Raw genomic sequence first — 14,959 nt, 5'->3', positions numbered from 1 at the left:
GATGAGGTGGTGTGCGGGAGGGTGCATCGAGAGATATTTGGAGGCCAATGACAACGGAGAGGTGCAGGTGGGGGTAGTCTGGGAGGCGTTGAAGGCGGTGGTCAGGGGAGAGTTAATCTCCATCAGGGCCCACAGGGAGAAGAGAGAGGGTAGGGAGAGGGAGAGGTTGGTGGGGAGAGATCTTAAGGGTGGACAGGAGATATGCAGAGGCCGCCGAGGAGGCCTCTGCATATCTCAGGAGACTCAGAGAGCGGCGAAGTCTCCAGACGGAGTTTGACCTGTTGACTGCAGGGAAAGCAGAGGCACATTGGAGGAAAGCACAGGGGGCGACGTACGAGTATGGGGAGAAGGCGAGCCGGATGCTGGCACACCAGCTTCGTAAGAGGGAGGCAGCGAGGGAGATAGGTGGAGTTAAGGATAGCGGGTGGAATACGGTGCGGGGTGCGGTGAGAGTAAATGAGGTATTCAAGGACTTCTGTGAGGAGCTGTACAGATCTGAGCCCCCAGTGGGGAAAGAGGGGATGCGACGATTTTTGGATCAACTGAGGTTCCCGAGGGTGGAGGAGCAGAAGGTGGCTGGTTTAGGGGCGCCAATTGGGTTGGATGAGCTGGTTAAAGGATTGGGGAACATGCAGGCGGGGAAGGCCCCGGGGCCAGATGGGGTCCAGGTCGAGTTTTATAGGAAATATGTGGACCTGCTAGGCCCGTTGCTAGTGAGGACTTTCAATAAGGCGGGGGGGGGGGGGGACCTTGCCCCCAACAATGTCCGGGGCGCTGATCTCTCTGATCCTGAAGCGGGACAAGGACCCACTGCAATGTGGGTCGTTTAGACCGATCTCGCTCCTCAATGCGGATGCTAAGTTGCTGGCAAAAGTGCTGGCTATGAGAATTGAGGACTGTCTCCCGGGGGTGATCCATGAGGACCAGACGGGATTTGTAAAGGGCAGGCAGCTAAATACCAATGTGCGGAGGCTCCTCAACGTGATTATGATGCCATCGGTGGAGGAAGAAGCGAGGTAGTGGCAGCTATGGACGCGGAGAAGGCCTTCGACCGGGTGGAGTGGGAGTATCTTTGGGAAGTGTTGCGGAGGTTTGGGTTCAGGAAGGGGTTCATCAGCTGGGTCAGGCTGCTATATAGAGCCCCGGTGGCGAGTGTGGCTACGAATCGGCGGAGGTTGGAGTACTTTCGGCTGTACCGAGGGACGAGGCAGGGGTGCCCCTTATACCCCTTGTTGTTTGCATTGGCAATTGAGCCTTTGGCCATGGCACTAAGGGAGTCCAGGAAATGGAGGGGATTGGTCCGAGTGGGAGAGGAACATCAGGTGTCGCTGTATGCGGACGACCTGTTGCTGTATGTGGCAGATCCAGTGAAGGGGATGGTGGAGGTCATGCGGATCCTAAAGGAGTTTGGGGACTTCTCGGGCTATAAGCTCAACGTAAAGTGAGCTCTTTGTGGTGCATCCAGGGGACCAGGGAAGGGGGATAGACGACCTACCATTGAAGAGGGCGGAAAGGAACTTTCGGTACTTGGGGATCCAGGTGGCTGGGAGTTGGGGGGGGGGCCCTGCACAAGCTCAATTTGACGCGGTTGGTGGAGCAGATGGAGGAGGATTTCAAAAGATGGGATATGCTGCCACTCTCGCTAGCGGGCAGGGTACAGTCGGTTAAAATGATGGTCCTCCCGAGGCTTTTCTTTGTGTTCCAGTGCCTTCCCATTATGATTACCAAGGCCTTTTTTAAACGGGTAGGTAGGAGCATCATGGGTTTCGTGTGGGCAAATAAGACCCCGAGGGTAAAGAAGGTGTTTCTGGAGCATAGCAGGGATAGGGGAGGGCTGGCGCTGCCGAATCTGTGTGGCTATTATTGGGCAGCTAACGTGGCGATGATCCGTAAGTGGGTAATAGAGGGAGAGGGGGCAGCGTGGAAGAGGTTGGAGATGGCGTCCTGCAGGGGCACGAGCCTGAGGGCACTGGTGACGGCACCGCTGCTGCTCTCGCCGACAAGGTACACCACGTGTCCGGTGGTGGCGGCAACGTTGAAGATCTGGGGGCAGTGGAGACGGCATAGGGGCGAGGTGGGAGCCTCGGTTTGGTCCCCGTTTTGGTGAAAACCATCAGTTCGTCCCGGGAAGGATGGATGGGGGGGTTTCGGAGCTGGCATCGGGCAGGGATTAGCAGAATGGGGGACCTGTTTATAGATGAGACGTTTGCGAGCCTAGGGGCGCTGGAGGAGAAGTTTGGGTTACCCCCGGGAAATGCGTTCAGGTATATGCAAGTGAGGGCGTTTGTGAGGCGGCAGGTGAGGGAATTCCCGTTGCTCCCGGCACAGGGGATTCAGGACAGGGTGATTTCGGGTGTATGGGTCGGAGAGGGCAAGGTTTTGGCGATCTATCAGGAGATGAAAGAAGAGGAGTCCTCGGTAGAGGAGTTAAAGGGCAAGTGGGAGGAGGAGCTTGGGAAGGAGATAGATGAGGGTCTGTGGGCTGATGCCCTGAGTAGGGTTAACTCCTCTTCCCCTTGCGGCTCAGCTTAATACAATTTAAGGTTACTCATAGAGCGCATATGACAGGGGCGAGGTTGAGTAGGTTCTTTGGGATGGAGGACAGGTGTGGGAGGTGCTCGGGAAGCCCGGCGAATCACGTCCACATGTTCTGGTCGTGCCCGGCACTGGATGGGTTTTGCGAGGACTATGTCCAAGGTGGTGAAAGTCCAGGTCAAGCCGAGCTGGGGGTTGGCACTATTTGGGTAACGGATGAGCCAGGAGTGTAGGAGGCGAAAGAGGCCGGTATCCTGGCCTTTGCGTCCCTGATAGCCCGGCGGAGGATCTTGCTGTTATGGAAGGACGCGAAGCCCCCTAGTGTGGAAGCCTGGATAAATGACATGGCAGGGTTCATTAAGCTGGAGAGGATAAAATTTGCCTTGAGAGGGTCTGTGCAAGGGTTCCTCAGGCGGTGGCAACCATTCCTAGACTATCTTGCGGAGCGTTAGGAGGAGGTCAGCAGCAGCAGCAGCAACCCAAGGGTTGGGGGGGGGGGGGGGGGGGGCTTCCCCAAGGGTACCTTTGAATGTCATATGGGGGGGGGGTTGCTATATACGGGGGGAAACCCAATGTATAAGTTTTGTATTATTTTCGATTGTTGTGTTTGTGTTCTTTTTTCATTTTGTTATTGGGGGGGGGGGGGGTGTTAAAAATTGTTGGAAAATCGGAATAAACATTTAAAAAAAAAAAAATTAATGGATTTGGTTTTTTTTTGTCGTTTGTATAGGCTGATGTAATGACACTCTGAAAGATGGCAAAAGTATACAAAACAAAGAGGCTCCACAGAGAGCCAATGAAGACCCAAGCCCTCTGCTAAGTATCTTTTAAATGTGTGTCTGGCAAGCTGCCCATGACCTTTGGATGCAGATCAGAATTTAATACATGAATGAGGTAGATCCTAATCATCACCCAGCTGAAAAGGGCACAATTTAGTTCTAAATGGTTCTTTCCCAGCTGGGTGACGAGGCGATTTCCACAAGCCCATTGTTTTCTCTACATTATAACATAAATCTCTCCAGTCATCAGGAAAGAATTCTGACATTTCTTTCTCTCTTTCATGTTGAGGGGAGGCTAAGACATAGAAATTGAATATTTATATTGTTATTAAATTTGTAGGATACAGAAATCATTAGGAAAGCAATTCAATATGAAAGCGCACCTCCAGTTTCCATAAATATTACTACAAAAGCTACCTATTCAAATTCTAGAAACTGTCTTTGTTGGTGAGTAGTTCAGCAGATTTTTAAACAGAAGCGTGTCAGAAATTTGTTATATATTGCACAATGTTTGTTGGCATTACCAAAAGTCACTGCATCTGACAGAGTGTCAGCTTTCCTCGGTCTTTAGATCATTATGTAAATTAATAATGGAGGAAAGAGTGCAATTATTCTGGTGAAAAATTATTTTAGTAAAGCAGGAAATTAAATTCCCTTTTACAATTCTTCTTAATACAAGGTAACAGCTACTGGGCCAAGATCAGCATTCATTTCGGATCACAGCTCAAGTATAATTGAATTTCAATTATAATCACATAATCTCAATTATAGTGAGGATCAATTAAGATATAATTCAGCTTAATGTCTGCTTCATTTGGAAAATGGAAATTTAGTTAAAAAAATTAAAATTCCGAATCGTCAAATATATCAGACTATTCGAATGAAATGGAACAAGACTAATTAAGGCCTACAGAATTAAATTTCTACCTTGAAATGGCCTTCAGAGTAAAAATGTCAAGCACAGCTGAAGCCAAGAATCACAGACAAATTTGATATTCTTTGTCCGCACACCTATGGAAAATCAAGTCCAAACTATTATTCATAAAATTTAATATTTTCTGCAGACAGTCTTCCTTTAACAGTCACTGCCAGACCAAATTGTTGTTTTTTATATCCATCTTAGCCATAGCCCTTTGGAGAAAACAGCACAGACAAAATAAGTAAAAATATATTTACAATCTGGAAGTCATTCAAAACGGTCATCACAGGTGATGGAGACTATGCAATGTTCAATGTCAACAATCGGGATCCTGGGTACACTCAGTTTGCCAGAGAGCAAAATGCCTCCAAATGCATCAAAGTCAATGCTTAATTGACTGTTGACATTGATGAGAAACTTGTGAAGCCAATCTCAGTACTTCAAGAATGCAGGCAAACATTTTACTTCAGGCTCATGAAACCCAACGAGAATGTACAGTGATGCAAATGGGTCAATAATTTGAATGACTGGATGCACAAGAACCAACAGCCAGTGGGAAAAACTGAGGAATACCTTACTAGACCATTTTCTTGCTTCTCGATGCAAAGACTGAGCAGCAGCCAGCATTGGCTGGTTAACTGGCTGATTTGTAGGCATTAAAAGTAGCTCAGGCTCGTACTCATCTTCATTGTCAGAGGGAAGAGTCAACTCAACATCATCGTCATCATCATCATCACCATCATACACATCTACATCAGCCTCAATTGCTTCATTTGCCTCATCAGTCACATCAGGCTTTAATTGTAGCGAGTACAGAGGAGAGGATGGAAAGATAGTGAAAGAGTTAGTAGAAGAGACAAAAGGAGAGTGTATATGAACGGAGTTCTTTTAGTAATTGGGTATCTTCTTGTTCTGTATGGAAGGAAAGCACAAAATGTGTGTCGGAAAATCGGGAAGGGAAAACATGGCTATTTTTAGCTTGTGACTTAACTTACAGCCAATTAATGGAAGCAGATGAATCATGCCCAAGAAAAAGAGAAGGGATTTTTTCCACATAACAAAAAGCTGAAAAGTTTTCCGACACATTCACTGACTCAGCTTTTGACTAAACAGCAGGACAAAGACAAAAAAAGATAATGACGTTCTTCAAAGATCTGAAGCAGGATCAGTGGTTGCATGCATAACATTACAAACTGCATTCAAACTATACAAAATTGGTCTGGAAAGAAAAAGAATGATGGGAAATAAGGGATGGTTATGCTGGGAATCTTCACAAGTTATGCGCTGAAGGGAATAGGGAGCAAGAGGCTAACATAGAGGTTAGAAAGTACAAACCCAAAAGATCAAAGGGATTGCCAATCATTAATAATATACAGGATGCTAATATTTTAATGATGAAATTAAAGGTAAAAGCAAGATATTGCAGATGCTCGAGATCTGAAATAACAGAAAGAGTTGGAAAAACTCAGCAGCACCCGCGGAGAAAGGGAGAGACAGAATTCATGATTCAGTCCAACGACTTCTTTGAAACTGGCGAGAGGTAGAAACGAGAGTTTTATGCTTCTGAAAAGGGACGGCGAGGGGGCTAAAGTCAGGGAGAACAAAAGGGAAAGTCAGGGATAGGTTACAGGTCAGGGGAAATTAATGACAAAGAAGTAATGGAGCAAAAGGTAAAGGGAGTGGGAATGGTTGTAATAAAGAAACAACGCATTGGTCCAGAGTATGTGTTAATGGCAGAATATTCTACGGCCAGCACTGTATGAATGCAAAACATTAAAATAAGGCACGGACACACGACAAAAAAATTAAAATGGAGGACATAGTTCAATTGTTGTTGAACTCAATATTGACTAAGTACCTAATCAAAAGATGAGGTGCTGTTCCTCAAGCTTATTGGTCTTCATTGGAATACTGCATCAGGCAGGGGCCAGAAATATAAGCATGAAAGCAAGGTGGTGTATTAAAATGGCAAGCAACTGGAAGTTCAGGTCATGCTTGCCGGCTGAGCAGGGAGGTCTTTCAAATTTGTATATTATATTCACCGCTCCCAATGCAGTCTCCTCTGCATTGGAGTGATCAAATGTAGATTGGTCAATTGCTTTGTGGAACACTCCCTTTGCTTTTCGTTTCATGGCATATTTGTCATTTAATCTCTCTTGCCCTCTAACCTATCCATGACCTTCCATTTTGTACTAACTGGCCCTTCCCCTTTTTTAAACAGCATAGGACCATCACATTTCTACCTCTCCACAGTTCTGAAGAAGTCGTATTGGACTCAAAACATTAACTCTGTTTCTCGCTCCACAGATGCTGCCAAACCTGATGAAATTAAAGATTATAGATGTCAAGGGTAAAAGCCTTTCATTAATTGGTGAAGAAAAGGACCTCTAGGCTTGGTAGAATTGAACAGTGAGTAAAAGAAAACTTTAAGCAGGTTTCACCGAAACACCTTGGCCTCAATTATAACAAATCACAACACTGACATGAGGGCAAGAGTTAAAATATCAAGATCAAGCAGCTCGCTCCCATTCCCAGCCATTTAGTTTTTAATGAAAGTACATTAGACTATTGATGGACAGTCACAAAAAGCAGGAGGAGGCCTAACTAATGAGAAGTCATATCCCGTTGACATCTGCGCTGTGGCTTCAAATTCATTTGCTGTGGCATCCCTGGAAGCAGATCAGAGATTCAAGATCCTTTTACCCCTTACTATGGGCCAGGAGGACCAGGAACACACCCCAAGACTTCACAAAGAGGTCTATTGACTGCCCCAGCCACTCCCTGCTATCATTACCCTACCCCCATCAAACACCCAGTAAGAGTTCCTACTGGCTGCCAAGGACAGCTCTATCCTTCCCTGAAACCCTGGCCGCACCTTCCTGACAATACTAATTGCTTCCATCTGACAAGCAGGAAGTTTGTGTGGCTGGCTGTCAGCTCAAATGTATTTAATTGAAACCCTGCCAGTAAATCAAGAGGACTGCTGTATCATGGACTTGTCAGATTAATTGTCCACTACCAACCTTCTCCACACCTTCCCCACTTGCCCATTAATATGCGGGTCTAGTGTAGCAGTTTGCCCAAAACAGTGACATTTTCCTTGCAATATTTATCTCAACAGTTCAGGAGAGAATGTAACCAAAGAAAAACTACATTTCAATACAGGCATCCCAACTCACTTTATATATTATCCCAGCGATATTACTGAAGCAAATACATTTAATTAGGGTTCTCTTTATCTCGTATTCAAAAGCCAAACAAAGTTCAATTCATAAGGAAGTTAAACATTCCATCATTCAGAACTAAAAATCGATTCTATTTTAAGCACAGAAAATATGGGGACGGGACACAAGGAGCTAACACAAGAGAATGGGAACAATTTTGTCTAACGGTTCATAATTAGTTCTGAGCCAGCCAAAAAATATCATACTTCATAAGAATCAGGATTTTTATCTTTCCAATTCTATTCTGCATGTTTTTGAAATACCACTTCTCTCAATGCAACTAAATTTGCAGCAGAGGACGTGTCCAAATATTTCATTGTCATTGTTCAGAAAATCTAGGCATGTAGAACAATGATTTACTCAAGTTACCCTTACAGCTCCATCTCAGGCTCAAGCAGATAAATGAACTTGTTGCAAAATGGTAGGGAAAAAATGGTTACAGGTTGGAAAGACAGGCTGTGTTGCACAAACGCAACACTCGGTATCCTTGATGGAGAGAGAGCCTCACAGTACACATACCTCTTTGTCAAAGTATCTCTTGAGGGCATGTCTCAAGCAGTTAGTGATAGGTAGGACAGGAATTGACTTGGACATCCAGAGACCCAAGATAGTGTAGTGGCACAATTCACATTGCGCATTGTAGACTCTTGAACCACAGCCAAAGTTGATAATCTGTTTCATAGCCCATGAGGAAACTCAGACATGGCACGGCAAGTTATCAGATGATATTACCTGGAGACTGGAAATAAGAGGCAATACCCATATATCCAAGGCTTACTACCAGCATGATTGTGTTGCAGAGAAATAAGGAGATGCTGTGGGTCTGTACCTCCAACTGGGATAACAACCAATCATGCCTATATTTTGGACAGTGTCTGTAGCACTGAGTTCGCTTTATATCATGAGTTGTGCTGCTCCTGATCCTGTATTTGAAGAGCCCCATAGGACTTTCTGTCCATCTAGCAAGATGTTAAATTGTTAAACTGATAATCAGGTAAACAAGTCAAAGCAGCTCTGTCACTCTTGGATATTTTTGAATTGCCCAACCAGAGTGGAGGGTTAAAGAAGATTGTGAGAAGGATTTGCTTGAAAATTGAATTTGACCACTATATCATCAAATTAGACCACATTCGTTATACTGCTTCAAAGCAGAGAAACTGCCAATGTTAATAACCCTATCTCTAATTTGTATTTGTTTTGAAGATAAAGAAAACACATCTGAAACAAAACCTGGATCGGGGCACCTCCTTTGGCTATTCTACTATTCAGCTCTACTTTAATAGTTTAAATGGGTAAATAAGTTAAATTTGCAAATCAATCAGTTGTAGATGAAGTAAGTTCATCTTGGTTTTGACAATAAGTTTATGCTCATAATGTCAGATTTGTGCAAAGTATTTACAATCCATACTGCATTTTAAGTAATACTTTTTATTAAATCATTGTAAATCTTTGAATTAATACTCAGAAGTTAATGATCTCCATTACTGGGTCAATAAAGGCCCCTAAAATTTGTAAATATTGATCAGTATTTTGGCTGGAGTATTGTGCACAAAAACTTCCCACACCCCAACAACTTCAAGTGAGATTACAGAAAAGGAAAGATGACCTTACCTGTCAAGGTCTTACTTATTCTTTAAATAAAGGAACCTTTCACACAAAAATCATTTAGAAAATAAAATAAATATTCTATTTTTCAGAGAGGAGACTCGTGCATGCAAGCATGCCACACGTTTCCAAGGTGGACATTTTTGCTACTTACGATATCAGTCTGTTAAGACACAGACATTATCCTCCCAATACACTTCTTTATAGTATAAATGGACCCAATTCAACGCAAAAAAATACCAGATCTCTCCCCTCACTGAGACTATGTTAAATAACAGGTATGCAGAATGGGAGTATGGTAGGTGACCGAGGCTTCAAAATCTGTAAAGTGAGCACAGTTGCTAACACTGCTGCCTCACAGCAACAGGGACCCGGGTGCAATTCCGGCCTTTGGTTATTGTCGGTGCGTGGTTTGCACGCTTCTCCGCTCTCTGTCTCCCTCCCCGTCTCTCACCACCCCCCACCCCCCCCCCCCCCCCCCCCCCCATGCGCAGGTTCGGTGGGGTTGCGGGTATAGGGGAGGGGAGTAGGCCTTTTGTGGGTGCTCTTTCGAATGGTTAGTACAGACTCGATGAGCTGAATGGCCTCCTTTTGCACTGTAGGGATACTACTAGTTACCGAGTCACAGATTGGGATTGACAATATATTGCAGCCAAAATTACATCAATGGAGTCCTTTGCTCAGAAGCAGATATGGAAGCCCAATCTGCCACATTAAAACAATTCACACCCTCATTTGAAATAACGTTTCATGAAGCCCATGTATTTGAAGAGCCCATGAATTGCTCTAACTTTGCAAATTCTATCACTGAGAGAGACTAACTTAAGGTTATGGAATGGAAGGGCATGAAAGGTTTGAACTTAAAAAGCAACCTTTATGTAATATCGTCATCTCAAAGCGCTTCAGAGAAAATTAGATATTTTTGACTGTAAACACAGTTGCAAAGCAGAGGAAGGTGGCTGCTAATGTGTGCAGCAAGATCACAAATACAAGAAATAAATAAATAACAGGTTAGCTGCTTTCCATTAATTGTGGTTGATGGATAAGTTTTAGCCAGGACATCATGTAAACTTCCCCAGTTCTTTGAGTAATGCCATTATATTCTTTTTACATCCATACAGATAGAGTCTTGGTTTAATATTGTTTCCAAATGATGGCACCTTCAACAGGGCAACACTTCCTCAGTAGCAGATTGGTCAGTCAGTCTATTGCATGTTCCTGCATCTTGGGAGTGGAATTTAAACCCTTGCCTTACTAATTCACATGGAAATGCAACCACTAAACGAAGACTAGCACCTAAAAATGATTAGTATATCCATAGAAACCCTACAGTGCAGAAGGCCATTCAGCCCATCAAGTCTGCACCGAACCCCCCAAAAGAGCACTCTATCTAGGCTCTCTCCCCTGCCCTATCACAGTAACCCTGTGCATGGATCATGGCCAATATACCTAACTTGGACACTAAGGGGCAATTTAGTATGACCAACCCACATAACCTGAGGGAGAAAACTGGAGCACCAGGAGGAAACCCACGCAGTCACAGAGGGATTGTGCAAACTCCACACAGACAGTCACCCAAGGCCGGAATCGAACCTGGGTCCCTGGCGCTGTGATGCTGCAGCGCTAACCGCTATGTCACCACATATACCTCACAAACGCGAGCTGAAAAACAAGGAAAACTTAGTAAGCTATTAAAAGGCAGAAAATAAACACGACATGGGAAAAAACTGGAGTGGACAGAAACTAGCAGTGGCATGTACAGCAAGCTGAAAAATCTTTTCATCATTTTTATGATGAAACTTTTAATTTATTTGATGATGGATCTTGGTCTTACAACGGAAGCATTTACAAGAACTGACAAAAGGGATTTAGTACAGTTCTTGTAGACGGTCGGAGCTCTTCTGCGTCTCTACATATGAAACAATCCCTCAATTCAGCATGGAAATATCTATGTTATTTAATAAAGAGACAACTATATGTTGAAAGAATTGGTTGACATTTAAGGACAGCATAAATACCATACAGTATTATAAATACTATACAGTATAACGTTGAATTGAGCAGCGTCTCCAACTGACACTCATACCAGCAATGCAATTTTCCATGTCAAGGCCTTGCATACCCAAATCAAAAGCTCAGAAAGAATCAGGATTAAATCTTGTGGACAAGGAGGAATGGAAAGGCTTCATTTTCCTTGTTGCCTTGTAAAGTAAGCATGTGTTTCGCATAGAGACGACATGTAGTAAATACTTAATTACTACCGAAGTATATGAATTAAGTTAAATTGCAAACAAGTGAGCAGCTGTTGGAGGCACTCCAATATTGGAGCAGTTTCAGAGCTCAGGAAGTTATAGCTCATTAGAACATCACTGAAATGTTTTCTTCCAATTGATGTTGGAACCACAAGTAAAGGACACCATCCTAAAAGCTATTTAAAAATGAACCAGTGGAGCAGGAAACCCTTGGAGAAATAATTCCTCTTCTTGAGCTCTATGCCCGAAGGCCAATCGGGCCTAAAATGCCACGATCTCCACCCTGGTTAGGGCAAGGAGGCAGGTCCCAAATCTACCCCAGCTGCAGCAGGGATCGCACCCTATGCTGTTCCTACCAATCTGACCCACACTGACCATCCAACCATCCTCCACGGTATCCAAGTTTCTATGACAACATACACCTTTACAGGTTGTGCCTGTACTCATTGGAGTTTAGAAGAATGAGAGGCGACCTTATAGGATTCTCAGGGGACATATCAAGGTAGATAGTGAGAGGCTAGTCCCCCTTGTAGGAGAGTTTAGGGCATAATCTCAGAGTAAGAGATAGCCAATTTAAGAGATGAGGAGAAATTTCTTCACTCAAGAGACTGGTGAATCTGTGGAAATCTTTAATGCAGAGAGCTGTAGAGGCGAGGTCGTTAAGTATGTGTAAGGCTGAAAGAGACAGATTTTTAATCAGTATGGGAAGCAAAGAATATGGGAATGAGGCATGGAGTTGAGAATTATCATATTAGATCAGTCATGATCTCATGGTAGAGCAGACTTGATAGTCTGAATGACCTACTTCTGCTCCTAAGTCTTATGATCTTTACATGCATGTGGTAGCCTGGAGTTATGGATTGTGATGATAGACATTTCTTTCCATCGCATGACTGACCAGGAATCTCTCCTGCTCTTATTGCCTGTCATTGGCATATATGTGGGCCACATTAAGAACGCACCTTCCATTGGTCCGGAGTGGAACCTGAACCCGAGCATGTGGTTCATAGACAGGGGCGCCACCACTGTGCCATGTTCTCCTTAAGGCCTCGCAATACCTAGCCTATCAAGTTGTAGTTGGTTGGATCTAGCTAGGAAGATTCTTTTGAGGGTTAGTGTTACACCAGTTGTACAATGACATGGGAGAACCATGCTGTTCAATAACTGCTTTAGGATAATTTTTAGAATAAAGGGATGGAATAAAATTCACATGTGTTGCTAGAACAATTAATCATCCAGGTTTCAGTCCAACATGTTGACAATCCTCAGGTGGAATGATTGTCAAATGACCAAAGATCTGATGGTGGATAATCCGAAGTTCAGACAATGGCAAGCAAATACCTTCAAATGGATCAACAATTAATGCAGGTGGGATGCAGGTGGAATCAGTAATTAATCTATCGAGTTAAATGCTGAGCAGAGCTGATTGCCTTGTTTTACAGATCAGACAACTGTCATGTCATCCAGCCAGATAATTAGCCCTACAACAGGGCCTGAAAAATGAGCTCGAGACAATTATACTATTAAGTTCATCAATTTATTTTGAAAATATAATTTACCCATTTAATTTGCCCTGATTGACTGCTGCTTACTACTATAAAAACACTTTCATCAGCTTGGTATTGCATTTCTTCATGATACCCATCAGTGTCACTTCAGTTTTCAAGGGAATTGATTCAACCAAGATGAGCCAAACATGTTGTTTCATTTTTGTTGTCATGTTCTGACCCAGATCAAAGAATTTATTCCAAATAACTGCAATTTAGAGAGTCTTACAAACACGAGTGTGAATTTAACCTAGCTAAGAATAATGCGTTGCGCTAATGGATCACTCAAAGTGCATGTTTCATTGTTTTCATGTATTCCAAGCCTGTAACAACTAATCTTACAGTTTTAGTTTATTAGTTTAAATTATCATTCAAGGTTTGAACTCTAATTTCAGTGACATTTCTGAAGTTTCTACGATCCTATGTCTTCTATATGTCATATGCCATGAAATAATAAATGTTCTATGGGTTACAAAGCAACCTTTGTAATAACATGCTTTTGATACCTCAAACAATTCTAGGAGGATAACAATAAAATCAGCATGTGTTTTGGATCGAGGGAGACTTATGAAAACAGCTCATTCAAGTAAGTAGAAATAACTTCAGTTTCAAATAGACACCAACAATCTGACAGGAACTTAAAATGAGAAATTAGGATATACATACAAGAAATAGATACGGACATCTGAACTCGTAAACAATTAAACAATTTGTTTATACCTCTGGCTTCCTTCGGTCAGTCAAGTTCTTACCTTGCTGGACCATTTTCTGGCTTCATCATGCAACTGCCTGGCAGACTCCATCATAGGTTGATTCACCACTTCTCCCACTTTCATTTCAGGGAATTCCTCATCTTTTTCCTCAGGAGGAGGGGGTCTTGGTGGAGGAACCTGACCCTCAGGAAGTGGTGGTTTGGGTGGAGCAGGTTCATCGTTCAGCTGTAAACAATACATTGAAAGCTCAATTTAAATAAAACTTCAGCATAATGCCTCCACTCTTTAATTACATAAAGCACAGGAAAAGTTATTTTTACAAGATAATTATAGAAAAGGCATTTAACTAGTGCTAGAATTTCATCTGCACCAACTTTGTATTTTTAATTGATCACATTGTAGCAGTAAATAAGCAAAACTCTCAAGAGGTTTAAACTCCAATGCAAAGCAAATCCAAACACTCCATGGAATAATCCCCAACTGACCAACATATTTTATCCCAGTCAGATAGTACCATACATCTTTGATTAAATATACATAATAAAACAAAGTATATTAGTTAATACAAGTTCACACAATACACATCAGTTTATCCTTTCCCAACCATCAGTAAAAACTTGTGAAACTTTCCTATTATGGTCAACTGAACTATTGAAAATGACCTATACTAAATTTCAGACCATCTTTCTATCATACTTGGGTTCAGCTATACAACATAGGGCGGCACGTTAGCACAGTGGTTGGCACTGCTGCTTCACAGCTCCAGGGTCCCAGGTTCGATTCCCGGCTTGTGTCACTGTCTGTGTGGAGTTTGCACTTTCTCCCCGTGTGTGCGTGGATTTCCACCAGGTGCTCCGGTTTCCTCCCACAGTCCAAAGATGTGCGGGTTAGGTGGATTGGCAGTGCTAAATTGTCCTGAGTATACCAAAAGGTTGGGTGGGATTACTGGGATAGGGTGGGGATCTGGGCTTAGGTAGGGTGCTTTTTCCGATGGGCCGAATAGCCTCCTTCTACGATTCTATGAATCCTCTTGCAGTAAAAAACAACTTATTATTTGACTTCCTCATTGCTTGCTGCACCTGCATGTTAGTTTTAAGTGACACATGAAAAAGGAATTCAGGTCCCTTGGTTAGCAACATTTCCCAATCTCTCTCGGTTTAAAAAATACCCTTCATTTCCGTTTTCCTACCAATGTGAGTAACAGCGATTATATTCTTGCTCACTCACTTAGCCTGATTCTTAGCAATGTTTCTCTTGGTGAAGTAAGCCATTAAAAACAATGTGTGACACCTTGGGCAAAATTCTCCATTATCGGCGGAAAGTCCGCCGATCGGCGCAAAAAACGGCGCAAATCCCACTTGCGTCACGTCATAAAAATGGGCCGA

The 14,959-nt window shown here is 43.2% G+C and overlaps 1 protein-coding gene across 2 annotated transcripts in view; it reads right to left on the bottom strand.

Moving 5' to 3' along the window:
- Positions 1-14,959, bottom strand: part of LOC140403576 (vinculin) — a 209,475-nt gene that overhangs the window by 13,762 nt on the left and 180,754 nt on the right. Inside the window, exons 18-19 of one of the 2 annotated variants that reach the window (XM_072491635.1) lie at positions 13,614-13,799; positions 4,807-5,028 (exon numbers count right to left, since the gene is read on the bottom strand). In XM_072491635.1, coding sequence (XP_072347736.1) covers positions 4,807-5,028; positions 13,614-13,799 — 408 coding nt within the window. The remainder of the gene's footprint in view (positions 1-4,806; positions 5,029-13,613; positions 13,800-14,959) is intronic. The other variant, XM_072491636.1, reaches the window with a different exon arrangement.

This window comes from Scyliorhinus torazame, chromosome 28, assembly GCF_047496885.1.
Source record: "Scyliorhinus torazame isolate Kashiwa2021f chromosome 28, sScyTor2.1, whole genome shotgun sequence".
Taxonomy (NCBI): Eukaryota; Metazoa; Chordata; class Chondrichthyes; order Carcharhiniformes; family Scyliorhinidae; genus Scyliorhinus; species Scyliorhinus torazame.
Note: the sequence above shows the minus strand (reverse complement) of the source record. Positions and strands in the feature narration are given on the sequence as shown.